This window comes from Corythoichthys intestinalis, chromosome 16, assembly GCF_030265065.1.
Source record: "Corythoichthys intestinalis isolate RoL2023-P3 chromosome 16, ASM3026506v1, whole genome shotgun sequence".
In the NCBI taxonomy this organism is placed as follows: Eukaryota; Metazoa; Chordata; class Actinopteri; order Syngnathiformes; family Syngnathidae; genus Corythoichthys; species Corythoichthys intestinalis.
In genome coordinates this window covers 30,812,231-30,825,725 of record NC_080410.1, presented here as the reverse complement: position 1 = coordinate 30,825,725, position 13,495 = coordinate 30,812,231, and the positions used below count along the sequence as shown (strand labels likewise).

Sequence of the window (13,495 nt, the reverse complement as noted above, 5' to 3'; positions counted from 1 at the left end):
ACATTATTCAGATGTTTGGGATGTAACTAAAGCAAAAAATAGCTGTGTTAAAGTCAAAGTTATGTTTGAAATGTATGCGTTTACAAAAAGCTAATTTTCTCCGTTTTTTTAATCAGAAATTGGAAAATCGCTCAAACTAAACTATTTTCTAATGCTGATTTCTAAAGAATGGAAAAAGATATTAACTTACTTTTTTCTGCTGAAAGAAGAGAGTCTAATCTTTCTTTTGGTGGGTTCCATGTGTATATAGCAATAGAACAAAATTTTCTGTGGGCCTTGCAAAATCAGTCAAAATCCAGTAAAACAGCCAGGAGCGAAGGGCCTTGCTCTGGTGAAAATGGCTGGGAGTGAATGAGTTAATCGGGCTCGGCCCGGGTCGGGCTTTAATACCCGCTGGCTGGGTCGGGCTGGATTTTTTAGGCCCGATCTTACCTCTAGTTGAAAAGTTACCTAGTGTTGCTTTAAAATGAAATCATTATAGTGCATTTTTTGGGGCGGGTGGGGGGTTGGTTCATCCACATTGCATGCTGAGGATAAGTGGAACAGCGACAAATTTAACGATTTTTGCCAAAACTCTCCTTAAGTAATTGGATGTCAATGACAGCGGCAGATGACCAAGTCCAATCCATTTTGACTGGGAGGGCTCAGTGCAGCCCCTAACAGTCAAAATAAATTGGACGTCAATGTCACTGAAACATGGTCACTCAATGCCAGCCATCCCAATTAAAATGGATTTGACGTCTCTCCCTGTCAATAGCAGTGAATGAGTTAAACGGTCCAAAAATGACGGACGCAAACGTAGTGCACAGAAACAACATGGCTTCCGTAAAGCACGTGAAATGAAGTCAACCAATGAGGAACAAGTGCGCTATGTGGATAGCGTGTCGCCACTTCGCTTTGCTGCCTGGAAGTGCAGTGGGATTGATGACAAGGAGGCCTTTGCTCTCCTCGCTCCCCCACTTGCGCTTCTCCATCGTCGGCTCCTCCTCCTCCTGCTGCCCTGGTCGCGAGCCAGCTAGCAACGGACTGGAGCGACGTCTTCGTCGGGCACCGGCCTACCGGGGCTAGCGCAGCCGTTTCCACTTGAGCTTTCTCTCGCCTTCGCAGAGCTTTCCTGCCATTTTTCTCCCGCAAACTGAAGGTGCAACATCGCGGAGGGTTCTTCCGAACCGACAGGCGAGTCGCGAGTTAGCTGTGCGCTTGGTTATCATCGTCGAGAAACTCCGTTTTTTTCTTCTTCTTCATTTTCTTTTTCCCCTCTGTTCCCATAAATTTCTTGACGTCTACTGTCGTGTTTGTGCTGAGCGGCCTGTCGTGTGCGCGTTTTGTTTACAGCAACTTGTGCGGAATTGCGTTGTTTTTAACGAGAATGTAGGTCAGTGTCGCGTAGCAACACGACGTAGTTGAATTTGTATGGTCAAGGGTTTTGTCAGTTCCGAGTAACCTAGAGAACTTGGCTTTTTAGCAATACAGCTCAATGTTAGCTCATTTTCCTTTTTATTTACTATTGTTTTTATTTTTAGCTCTTTAGCAAAACAGCTAATTGCTAATTAACACAGCAAACCCTTGTTTTTTTACATAATTGCTTCTAGTTTAGAGTAACCGAGATAACTGTTGGCTTCTTTGCATCACAGCTCAGTATTGGCTCATAGTTTCTTAAAATAAAAGATTTTTTCCTATCTTTTTTAAATCCTGATCAAGCTAAGTGTTAGCTTCTTAGCAACAGGGCTAACTGTTAGCTACTTACCTACTCATCTAACTGCTTCTTAGCAAAATAATAACTCAATGTTAGCACATAACTTTCCTAAATTATTTATTCTTAGCTATCCTTTATTATTTTTTGTTAGCTAAGCCTGACCCTGCTAAGTTAGTTTCTCAGCAGCAGTACTAATAGCTCTTTACCTACACAGCTAACTGCTACCTCATAGTTACAGCTGTAATTGTTAGCTCAACATATTTTTATAATATTTATAATTTGTAAGTTTTTTTTTTGCTAATAATGACCCAAGAAAATGTTAGTTCCATTGCATCAGTGGTGTTAGCTCCTCGCAGTTTCGTTAAGTTATATGTTTAAGTGTTAGCGCCTAGCATGACATCATATTTATTTTCTTTTAATTAACAGTTTCTTTGAGTTAATAATTATTGAAAAGATTTGCGTGTCCAAATTGTGACGTTTTGTATGATCAGAGTGGTGATTTGATTTGTCGTTAAATGCCCTTGACACTTTTTGGGCGGGATTAAATGCACGCCCTCCCCAGGGTGACACCCGGGCGGGGGTCGCGGGTCACGTGCGGCTCGCGGCCGCAACTCCTCCCCGTCTAGAAAGGGCCTGACAATGGCCTTCCACGGCACGGGCCGGCAGACGCTTTGCGGCGACTTGTTTTCCGGTTCCGATTTGGCCCGCAAATACTTTTATGTCAATTCGTCGTGCGGCGCCCCTTCAACCGCCCTCGGTGCCACCCCGTGCGTCGGCGGGCCCCCCGCTGCCCCGGCCGGGACCCCCAGGCACCCTGGTGGAGGCGGAGGTGGGGCCGCAGTGCCACAGCCCTACGGCGACCCGGCCGGGGAGGTGCCAGGCCCGGCCGAGATGGAGCCTGACAGGCCCATCGGCTACGGCGCCTTTGGTGTTGTCTGGTAAGATTTGCCTTTTTATTTTTTCTATTTTTTGAATTTCCGTCACATCATTATACCCATTGGCGGCATAGACGTACAATCCATGGCACTGAAACGCAATTTCGTTGTGGCAGGTCCGTGACGGACCCGCGAGACGGCCGCAAGGTGGCACTGAAGAAGATGCCTAACGTCTTCCAGAACCTGGTTTCGTGCAAACGCGTCTTCAGGGAGCTGCGCATGCTGTGCTTCTTCAAACACGACAACGTAAGGCCTCTTCGTCACCTGTGCCACCACCGGAATGACATCGCCAATGACCTCATCACCTTGTCTTTCAGGTGTTATCAGCGTTGGACATCTTGCAGCCACCACAAATCGACTGTTTCGAGGAGATGTATCCTTCTCGTAGAAATGCCACTTCAAATAGTTTACCGTACTATCATTCTGTGACAAAGCACAGAAGTTGAAGTTTTGAAAGAAATACTGGAGTGGCATTGGATGACATGTTTGAATATTTATTGAATAATGCCATTTATTTAATATAGGCACTCCTCTGTCTCGAGCCATAATAATTTGTAAAATCAATAACTGTTCTGAACTGTTTGTATTATATATCTTGGACTTTAAAATGGCTCACTTTGACCTGGGTAATGCGTAGTGAGCCAATCAGTAAAACAGGAAAAAAATCATTATATCATTGCAAATATGTAACCATGAAACAACTACTTTGAGCAATTTCTCTTGAGTTTTTGTTTCTTGTGTTTGGCTCACTAAATGTCCAATCGGGCCTGTAAACTGCGGCTCAAGAGCCAAATGTGGCTCTTTTAATCATTCTGCTGGGAAGTTAAATTGGTTTAACACTAGGTAGACGTCCAATCCATTTAGACTGGGAGAGGCTGGCAGCGATTGGATGCTTAGCACCATCAGTGGAGCTAATAAGTTAAAATGAGACAATTTCCTCAGGAGGCTCAGGTAATTATGACGTGTATTGAACTATTAAGCCAGCAATAGTGTCTAAGTGTGCCTTGACAGCAAATGTAGCTACGTGATCACGGAACTGATGCAGAGCGACCTTCACAAGGTCATCGTGTCCCCTCAGCCACTCACCACCGACCACATCAAGGTCTTCCTGTACCAGATCCTGCGAGGTGAGCCGCCACCGCTGGCAACCCCTGTTGGCTTCCTCACACCGAATCTCTTGTGTTTGTGGTGCACGCAGGCCTCAAGTATCTTCACTCGGCCGGGATTCTGCACCGCGACATCAAACCTGGCAACCTCCTGGTCAACAGCAACTGTCTGCTCAAGGTCTGTAATCTGTATGTCAGTTTGTTTGCTTGTTTGTGTTCAAGATAACTCTTGAACGAATAAAGGATTTATTACTAAATTTGCAAGATTGTAATATGTAACCGAAGAGGTGGTTATGTTTTAGTGCAATGAGGTTAAAGGTCTGATTTCCGTCCAACTCAAGAATGAATAAGGGATTATTATCAAATTGGCAGGTTAGGTTTGTGATATGAAACAGAAGAGGTGATTTGCATTTTGGTGTCATGAGGGCAAAGTTCACAGAGGTCAGAAAAGGAATTTTGTGAGAATTTGTTTCATACTTAAAGTGTATGCTCACTTTAAATTTGGCTGCTTAGGCTGTAGTCTGTCTGAATAGCTGTTATTGAAGATGAAACTGAGTTAATTTCATTTTTATTTAGTTTCATTCTGCAAGTGTTGATGTCATGAGCAGCTGAATAAAGTCAGCAAAACATACGGACATCTGACATTGTCATTTCGTAGCTTAGCTCGCTTTCTAGCTAAGATTTAGTGCCAACGTCTTGGGATGGATGATACAATACAATGACGTGTAATACATGTTTTTGGCTAGTTATTTTGAGATTTGGGGGCTATCAAGCGGTAAAGGGTTAATTCTGACTTTTTCTAACTAATTCGGGTTGTGTCGCTAGAGTAGGAACGGAACTCCTTCATAACCCAGAGACTAATTGTATTGTGATAAATGTTGTAATATTAGGCCTAGAAGAATTTTCACCATATGGCTTGAATATCTCTGGGAAGACTTTGTTGACTCTGTATTAGTTTGTATTAGTGTACTGCATTCGGTGTTTTATTAGATTGTTTTTCCTTGAATTTTCCCCCATGTTTTTCTCTATTATCCTTGTATTCTAATTTATTTCCTTTATTTTATATTCTTTAAACAATTCATCATATTCTTCATTATAAAAGTTTTATCGTAGTTTCTGTATTTTTTTATTGTTCCATTATAGATTTGAGGTCCTTCAATTTACCTTAATTGTATGTATTTATTTATTATTCATTCATTTAAGAACTAAAAGTGCCCCAAAATGGGCAGAACTGATTGTATTATATGATTGTATTCCTATAATACCATTTAATCCAGGCTAAGGGTGTTTATCTGTGAATGATGGAGATTGCTGTATATAAAAGTGATACGGGAAGCCATTTGTCTGCACATTTGCTGCTTTTATGAAGCAAACCAAAAGTTTACGTGTTCAAATAATAATAATCGCACATCCTGCGATAGGACTATTGCACATGCGCGATGGAGATATTCAAACGATTTATTGTGCAGGCCTAAATACTATACATATTTCAAATAGATTGGCTGTCTATTGCCGTCAATGGCAGGTAAACACAAAAATAACAAACTGTTTCTGCCTTTGTTCTTTTCCCTGACCAGATTTGCGATTTCGGACTAGCGCGCGTGGAGGAGCCGGACCCGTCGCGTCACATGACGCAGGAAGTGGTAACGCAGTACTACCGAGCGCCCGAAGTGCTGATGGGTTGCCGCCATTACGGATCGGCCATCGACGTGTGGTCGGTGGGCTGCATCTTTGCCGAGCTTCTGGGGCGACGCATTCTTTTCCAGGCGCAGAGTCCCATTCAGCAGGTGACGATTCGCTTGGAAATCACCATTTAGCAAGTTAGAATGCCTAACGTACGCCGGTCTCTTCAGCTGGACTTGATTACGGATCTGTTGGGAACCCCGCCGCTGTCTGCCCTGGCGTCGGCCTGCGAGGGAGCCCGGGCTCACATCCTCCGCGGGCCGCACAAACCCGTATGTCACATTTGACGAGGGCTGGCACCGTGAATTGACTAATTGAAAATGATCGAATGAAAGTATTTTGGTGACCTGAAAATAATGTTAAATTATCACTTTAAAAATTTTTTTTATTTGAAAAAAAATGTTTTCGAGCCGCTCCATTGTAAATTTTCTTATTTTTGATTTAATTTTGAACATTTTTGTGTTTAAATTAAAAATGTATCCTTTTATTATTTTAATAAAAAAAAGAAACCATTATTTTTAATTTTATGAAGAACGTTTCGTATTGAATCACTGGCTCCCAATAACAAGACTAGACGTCAAATCCCGTTTTAACTGGGAGATCACTGCCATAGTCTAGGTCAAATTGGATTGGACATCTAGCGCCGTCAATGGTAGTGAAACAAGGTCACTCGTGCCAGCCATCCCAGTTCAAACTGCTGTCAATGGCAGTGAATCAGTTCATTAAAGTAAAAACTGAATATCTTCCTATATTTATTTAGGTGTTAAAAAAAACAATAGGTGTAAAAAAAAAAAAAATTGAAATTCTTAATTCATTTTCTTATTTATTTGTAAAGGTCAAAACAGCCCCTCTTTAAAAAAAAGAATGGTAACACTTTATCAAAACTATCCGTATTACTAGTTAATAGATCATTAGTAAACTGTTGATGAATGATTTATTGTTGATTTGTGAAGTATTTGTTAACAGTTTGTTAAGCATTTACAGGGTGTTCTTAACCTGAAACACAGTTTGTGTAGGAACGTTTCAAGTTTTTGTGTGTAACGTTTGGCATTTCTATCTTTTCAGGTTAAGAAATGCCATTCACTTCAAAAGAAAAGGCATTTTGATAAGGCATTTTGCAGGCAGCGCTCATGTTGCACATTTATGAAAATCTGCCATAGAGGCAACAAATATTTGTACTTTGTATATTTAACCAATAAAACTTATGACCTTCAACATAAAGTGTATATAGTTTTATTAAGATCCATCAACAAGCATGGGCATATAGAATGGGGTCAACCATATTGGAACACCCTGTAAATGCTTAACAAACTGTTAACACATACTTCACAAATCAACAATAAAACATTTATCAACAGTTTACTCATGATCTATTAACTAGTAAAACGGATAGTTATTATAAAGTGTTACCAAAAGAATTAATTATTTAAAAAAAACAAAAAAAAAAAAAAACGCTAACAAAATCTGTAAATATTCACTGATTGGTGTAGTTTTTGATGAAACCAGATAATGATCCGTGTAATTAAAATTTTTGTTTTTCAAAGCAAAAGATATTTTCAATGGTAATATTTCATCATATTTTAAGTTTTCACAGCACATAGTTTTTGGTACAAGCACATGTGAAATGTAACACTGAAGAAGTGTTTCATGTGTGTGCCAATTGATTGCAATAATCATAACTAATTAATAGAATATGAAAATAATGGTTTGTGGCAGCCCTCCTTTCAACACAATCTCCACTCGCCGCTCTTTCCAACTCGTCATGGTGTGCGTTTTTGTGTTTTCAGCCGTCATTGTCGGTGTTGTACATGTTATCAGACGGCGCCACCCATGAAGCGGTGCACCTGCTGTGCCGCATGCTGGTTTTCGATCCGGTGAGTCGACGGGCATTCAGATAGGCTTGGCATCCGCGGCCCGTGTTGACCGCCTTCTCCCGACAGGCCAAGCGCATCTCGGGCAGCGATGCGCTTTCGCACCCGTACCTGGATGAGGGTCGCCTGCGCTACCACACCTGTATGTGCCAGTGCTGCTACTCGGTGCCTAGCGGGCGCGTCTATACGCGAGACTTTGAGCCTGCCGCTGAGCGCCCCTTCAGCCACAGCTATGAAAATAGCTTGCTGTCAGTGTGGCAGGGCAAAGGTACAATTTTTTTTTTTTTAATCCTTATCTATCTAGGATATTCCTTTAACCCCCTGATGCATGAATTTACACTGATTAAATATACATCAAAAAGCATTGGGGGAGTACAAAATAATAGTTTAAAATGTCTATACATATGTCATATATATATATATATATATATATATATATATACACACACATATATTTAAAATGTGTGTGTGTGCGCGCGTGTGTGTGTATACATATATCTACGTATATATGGCGGAAAACACTCAGGTGACTTGAAGTTCTGCTCTGAGACCCCCATTTTGGCCAAATTTCAAAATTGTCCGATATGCACGTGTGATATATCATTGGAAAGCTTAAAATCTCAATTTTCTGGGGGAAGAAACATTTTGAACAGGAGGGCATTTAAAAAAAAAAAAGAAAATTAAACAGCCAAATCCTAACTGGAAGTGAGAGCATGAGAGTGCATAATTAAAGATACCATGATTTTAACGAGATATTATCGCGTTACCTTGTTTCGATCCAAAAACTCCATGTATTACCGAGTGTCAAGACACAGCTGTGAATGGCCACTGCCGGATTTTTGGGGGATTTCACTGGTAAAAGATGGTAATATAACAAGGGTCACGATGCAGAAATCGCAGACATCAAGGAGTTGTCGAGATTTTCTTTTTCATATATTTACCCTTTTATACGTTTTTTTTTTTTGTTTCCAATTTTGTCTTTGTTTGGATCGATTATCATCTAAAATATCGGGGAAAATGTGACAGTCACAAAGAAACGACAATCAAGCTATAGTTATGAGGTACATATCCGTGACTTATTTACAGACACCATTTTTTTTTATTGTGACGTAATTTGTTTAAAAGTTTAAAACATGCGAGTGAATAATTTTTTTAGTCTTTTTTGTTTTTTCTAACAAAATATTAGACATCGATTAATGATTCTTAGCTAAAAATGACAGACATTTTGAATAATAAATGTAATTACCTTTATATGGCTGGGTTGAAACAAAAGCGGTTGCGCGATGTCTGTAAACGGGGGTTTCCAGGGTAAAATGGACAATTTAAAAATAGTTCGGGTGTTTAATGCACCGTGAATCTGCTACGGCAGCATATAGACATATTGTTCTATCCAGCACAACAGGTCTTTTGGCTTAAAATACATTAGTTTATTTTAAAGAGGGGTGCAAGAGCAGAAGCTGCTTTTTCAGCCTTGTCTGTGTTTTCTGCCATATATATATGTATGTGGAGAATTACATTGAAAAATATAACAAAAAAATTGAAGGCGTTAATATAAATTAATATAAAAATATACTTTATCTAGTATATAAAAAGAAAGTATGAATGCCTCCTTTTTTCATTTTTTTAAATTAAAAAAATAATTTTTCGTTTTTAATTTTCTGGATTTTATCCTTTTTGATATTTTTCTTTTTATTTTAGGTTAGGACTATCAACTTTTTAGCTATTTTCAATGACATTTTCTTTTTCTTTTTTTAAATTTTTTTTATCAATACTATATTGTATGTACTTAAGTATTCCTCCATTACTTTATGTGTCTTCGTTAACACTGTGGCTGTCATTGACGGCGTCTAGCATCGTGAATACCACCAAAAGAGTTAAATGTAAGTCCTTGTTGTTCTCCTCAGAGCTAATCCATCGCTTCATCACGGAGCACCAGCAAGGGAAGCGAGTCCCGCTGTGCATCAACCCTCAGAGCGCCGCCTTCAAGACCTTCATCAGGTCAGCGCCGTGCTCTGTCCCTGTTTGTTGCGTCCTTGCCATGTTTGATGGACGAACCGGTTGACCTCGGTCCTCAGGTCTACAGCGTGGCACTCTTCCAAGGTTTCCCGCAAGGAGGAGAGATGAGCGTCCTTTCCTTCCTGGCCCTCTTCCGCCTCAACCGACCTCGATGTCCACCTCTCCCACACGTCAACAGAAGCGAGTGGCGGCAACAGGCTCGCCCGCCAGCGGCGCTGATGACGGAAAGGAAACAAAACTGCTGCTGCTGCTGCTGAAAAGGCAAAAAAAAAAAAAAAAAAGAGTGTAGTGAGTAGAAGTGTTGATTTTCGTTTGCTTTAGCATTCCACACGCTCCATGTAGCAGGGTGTCGTGTAGCCCCTCCCCCTTGCCCCACCCACACACTCCTCGCACTCCTCCTCAGCAAAGCATGCTGGGAAATTTTTAATTCCTCTCTGGTCTCTTAGTCTTAGGACAGCAAGTGTGAAGTTGTCATGTTCTGCCCCTTTATTGTCAAAGTATTTTTTAACGGAAAACCCACATGTCACCTCCCGTCAATCCTCACAGTCGCTACCCGATTGTTACAGGCTACCGGGTTGCAATGGATTTCTACATTGCACGCCATGTATAGATACAGTGGGGAGAACAAGTATTTGATTCTCCCCACTGTATATACGTGATAGATTCACCGATAGAACATTTTTTCTAAACTGATTAGGGCTGCAGCTATCGATTATTTTAGTAGTCGATTAATCGATGAACTAGTTGTTCGAATTATAGAGTAATCGGATAAGGAACATTAAAAATTAAAATACCTGAGCTGAGCCTCAAACGGTAAAAATAAATAAATAAATAAATAAATGAGGATCGACGTACAACAAAAGTACAATTGGCTAACTTACATAGCAAAAGTCCACTAGCTTAAATGCTTTAAAATGCTAACTTTTTTTTCAATGCTCTTAACAAATGGTTCAGACACATTCCCCAAAAAACGGCTAAAAATATCTATAAACTATTTTACGAATGCATTAAAAAACATTAGCTCAAACAGAAACTTAGCTTACGTTGGTCTTAACAAGGAGCAGTTGGATTCAGCCATGTGAAATGAGGCAGACCAGAAGACAGTGTATCCAAAATAATAATAATATAACCAATAAAATCAAATGCAAACACTTTCAAAATAAACCATTAATTAAACGACTATTCGAAGCAACAAAATTTAATTCGATTATTTTTTTCCTAATTGAATACTCGAGTTAATCGATTAATCGTTGCAGCACTAAAACCAATAGTCCCTGATTAGGTCTGCTCATGCGTGCAATGGATCGCTTCTACTTATCTATCTCTTATTCAACCCACATGCTAGACCATTTGGAGAATAATAAATGTTATGTTTGAATCTCTTGCGTTTATAAGAATAAAGCTACCATAGGAAGTGACATAGCATTAGGAGTGGGAACCTCTTGGTACCTCACGATATGATACGATTTGCGATACAAAGCTCACGATAACGATCTGACGATACAACGATTATCGATACAATGGTCGCGAAATCGTTCTAGAATATTCTACAAACAACAAATAAACAGAAAAACAAGCTTCTGCCGTGATTTGGAATGAGTTTTATGAATAGTAGACGTCCAATCCATTTGAACTGGGGGGATGGCAGCGAATGAACATTCGTTCATTGATTCTCCCCTCTCCCCATGGCTGGCAGCAAATGAACGACTGTTCATTCGCTGCCATCCCTCCCACTTCAAACGGATTGAACGTCTATCGCCGTCAGTTGCAGCCAAAGCCAGGCAATGAGGTAATTTTGGGCTATTTAAGGTCATTTACCTGTTGATTTTCAGTTACTTCCTGTTGATTTTGGGGTATTTTACGGGTCACTTCCTGTTTATTTTGAGTTACAGAACAGGAAGTGACCTGGGAATCACCCAAATGAATAGGCAGTGACTCAAACGCAACAGGAAATGACCTGTAAATGCCTGAAAATTGGACAGAATGACTATGAATGCCCTCGTTTCGAATGAACGAACGAACGTTCCCAGTCTAAATGGATTCGGCGTCGTGCACCGTCAATGCAGCCTTAGAGTTAACTGAGACACTATTATGGTGGAAGATTTTGGTAGCAACTTGTTGGTTCCTTTTTATTTATTTTTTTGTCTAGACATTGACACCTTTTTAAAACGATATCTCGACTGTTGACAGGAGCATGTCGATAACCTTTTGTGATACAAAGTACCCTACTTAGCATAGTCACAGTGAACAGCCGATCACGATCAGATAGCCGTGCTGCGAATGTGTGTTAAAATTGAAAGGAAAAACTTTATTTAAACATGACAAACTTTATTACATAGAATGTTTTGCAAAGGTTTTACAAAGATATATAGATGAACTAGCCTTTTTAGTTGTTTTTAATAATATCTGTAGAAGAAACTGTTATTTTAAAAATGTAGGGTGGCTTCAGAGACCCATATTTGCATATGTGAGTATAGTTTGAGTTAATGTTCTGCATATGAACATTAAATCTGTTTCAGCATATGAAGGCACTGTGCTTTCTTCTATCTACAGCATAATCATTGGATGCATTCTTATGAGTCATTTTTAAAAATATCTCACGCAAAAACAAGAAAAATATATTTTTATTGTTGAATCTATCACGTATACATCTATATCTGCCGTTAAGGCTCGAGAGGAAGTGTCGTCGGTTCCCGCATGCGCAGTAGCAATCCGCTGCGATCAAGTAGCCCGTCTTTATCGGGTAGTGACACACTCACTCCCTGTTTTCTCGAGTCTTGCCTGTTGTAGCAGAAACAAGCACGTTGTTATTCACAAAATCTTTCCTCTTTTTCCGAACCACTGGAATCACCCCCAGGCAAAAAGTCAGTTTATTAGAAAGCGTGTGTATAAAAGGATGTGACATAATGGCTGCCATTCAAATAAAAAAAGTGTGTTTTGAAAAAGACAAAAAATTACAAAAACACAAGATGGTGGACAGTAGCTCCTCTAGTCGTGAGAGAAAGGGGGGGGGAAATATCCAAATGTGGCCAAAATAAATGTACCGTGTGCATGAAATGCCAAATTGTGGCCGCCTAATAGTTACAGTAATAATAATAGTAGTAGTAGTAAGTTTATTAAACATTTGGTGTGAAGAGAGAGAAAATTCATGCAAAGGAACTTGCTCATCAACAAACCAAAGAAAGGAAAATCAATCATGTTTAACTCATTGGCTGGCTAGTGATCATGTTACGGCGATAGACGTCTAATCAAATTGGACATCTAGCGTCGTCAATGGTGGCTAATGAGTTAAATAGTCTTTCTTTGGCCAAAAATGTCAAATGTACATTGAAAATATCACGTGTCGACAAAATCTATTGAACGTGATACTAAATACTCATTTTTGGCACCTGAAAATGTGATTTTACAGTGACGTACTCATTTTTTTTTTCAGTCATGTGCCAAAAAAAATACTAATTTTGTGCCAGCAAAACAATATTTAAAGTTGGTAAATATTTCAATTGACCGCCATTGACAGTTACAGACGTCCAATCCATTTGAACTGTGAGGGTGGCAGCGAATGAACGAATGTTTATGGATTTGACGTCTACTAGCGATAAATTCATTGATAGTTTTAATTTAGTTTTTACGAGCCAAATGGATGTCTGTCATTGTCAATGGCACTGAAAGAGATACAATTTTGCTGAAACAAAAATTCAGGTTTTGTCTACTTTTCAAGCATTTTTGTGCGTACGTTATTACGTTATACGTATTTAGCGGGCAGAGTTAAACCACTTTCCCCCCTGATCACGACCTCATTATTATCACGTGTATTTTTTAGCTGGTTAGCGTTAGCTCGTCGACGGACGAGAATGAGCCGGGTTTTGGTGGTGTTGATTCATGTTTGAAAAGTGTTTTGGCCCACTTGTTTTCTTGTTTTGACAAATACTTGAAGTTGACGTGGAGAGTGATGATCAATAAAAATGACACTGGAGTACAACATTTGGGTGTCTTTCTTTTCTTAGCGCAAAAAATCAATTTTTGAGCATTTTCTCCATTAGTTTGTCCAGGGAAAGCAATGGGATCGGATGTCTTGAGCCGCGTCATGCAAATGTATGAAAAAGTGGCGGACCTATATCCCCTCCCTGCTGCACCCCTCCCCCATCCCGAGGCGATGACAGGTGGCCGTACTAAGCCGGCTGGGCTCAC

At 40.0% G+C, this 13,495-nt stretch overlaps 1 protein-coding gene across 1 annotated transcript; it reads left to right on the top strand.

Annotated features, from left to right (window-relative positions):
- Nucleotides 1–908: 908 nt before the first annotated feature.
- nlk1 (nemo-like kinase, type 1) lies at nucleotides 909–13,288 on the top strand. Its single transcript, XM_057861315.1, has 11 exons — nucleotides 909–2,634; nucleotides 2,748–2,877; nucleotides 2,949–3,004; nucleotides 3,652–3,758; nucleotides 3,830–3,915; nucleotides 5,315–5,524; nucleotides 5,591–5,692; nucleotides 7,208–7,294; nucleotides 7,361–7,559; nucleotides 9,196–9,289; nucleotides 9,367–13,288. The coding sequence occupies exons 1-11, from the start codon at nucleotides 2,336–2,338 to the stop codon at nucleotides 9,413–9,415; spliced, it is 1,419 nt and encodes a 472-aa protein (XP_057717298.1). The 5' UTR covers nucleotides 909–2,335; the 3' UTR covers nucleotides 9,416–13,288.
- The last annotated feature ends 207 nt before the right edge of the window (nucleotides 13,289–13,495 follow it).

Bases quoted from the DNA above. Each gene is read 5' to 3' on its own strand.
- nlk1 (XM_057861315.1), top strand. From the start codon at position 2,336: ATGGCCTTCCACGGCACGGGCCGGCAGACGCTTTGCGGCGACTTGTTT. The intron at 2,635-2,747 runs GTAAGATTTGCC...TCGTTGTGGCAG, and splicing joins GGCGCCTTTGGTGTTGTCTG to GTCCGTGACGGACCCGCGAG. The intron at 9,290-9,366 runs GTCAGCGCCGTG...CTCGGTCCTCAG, and splicing joins GCCTTCAAGACCTTCATCAG to GTCTACAGCGTGGCACTCTT.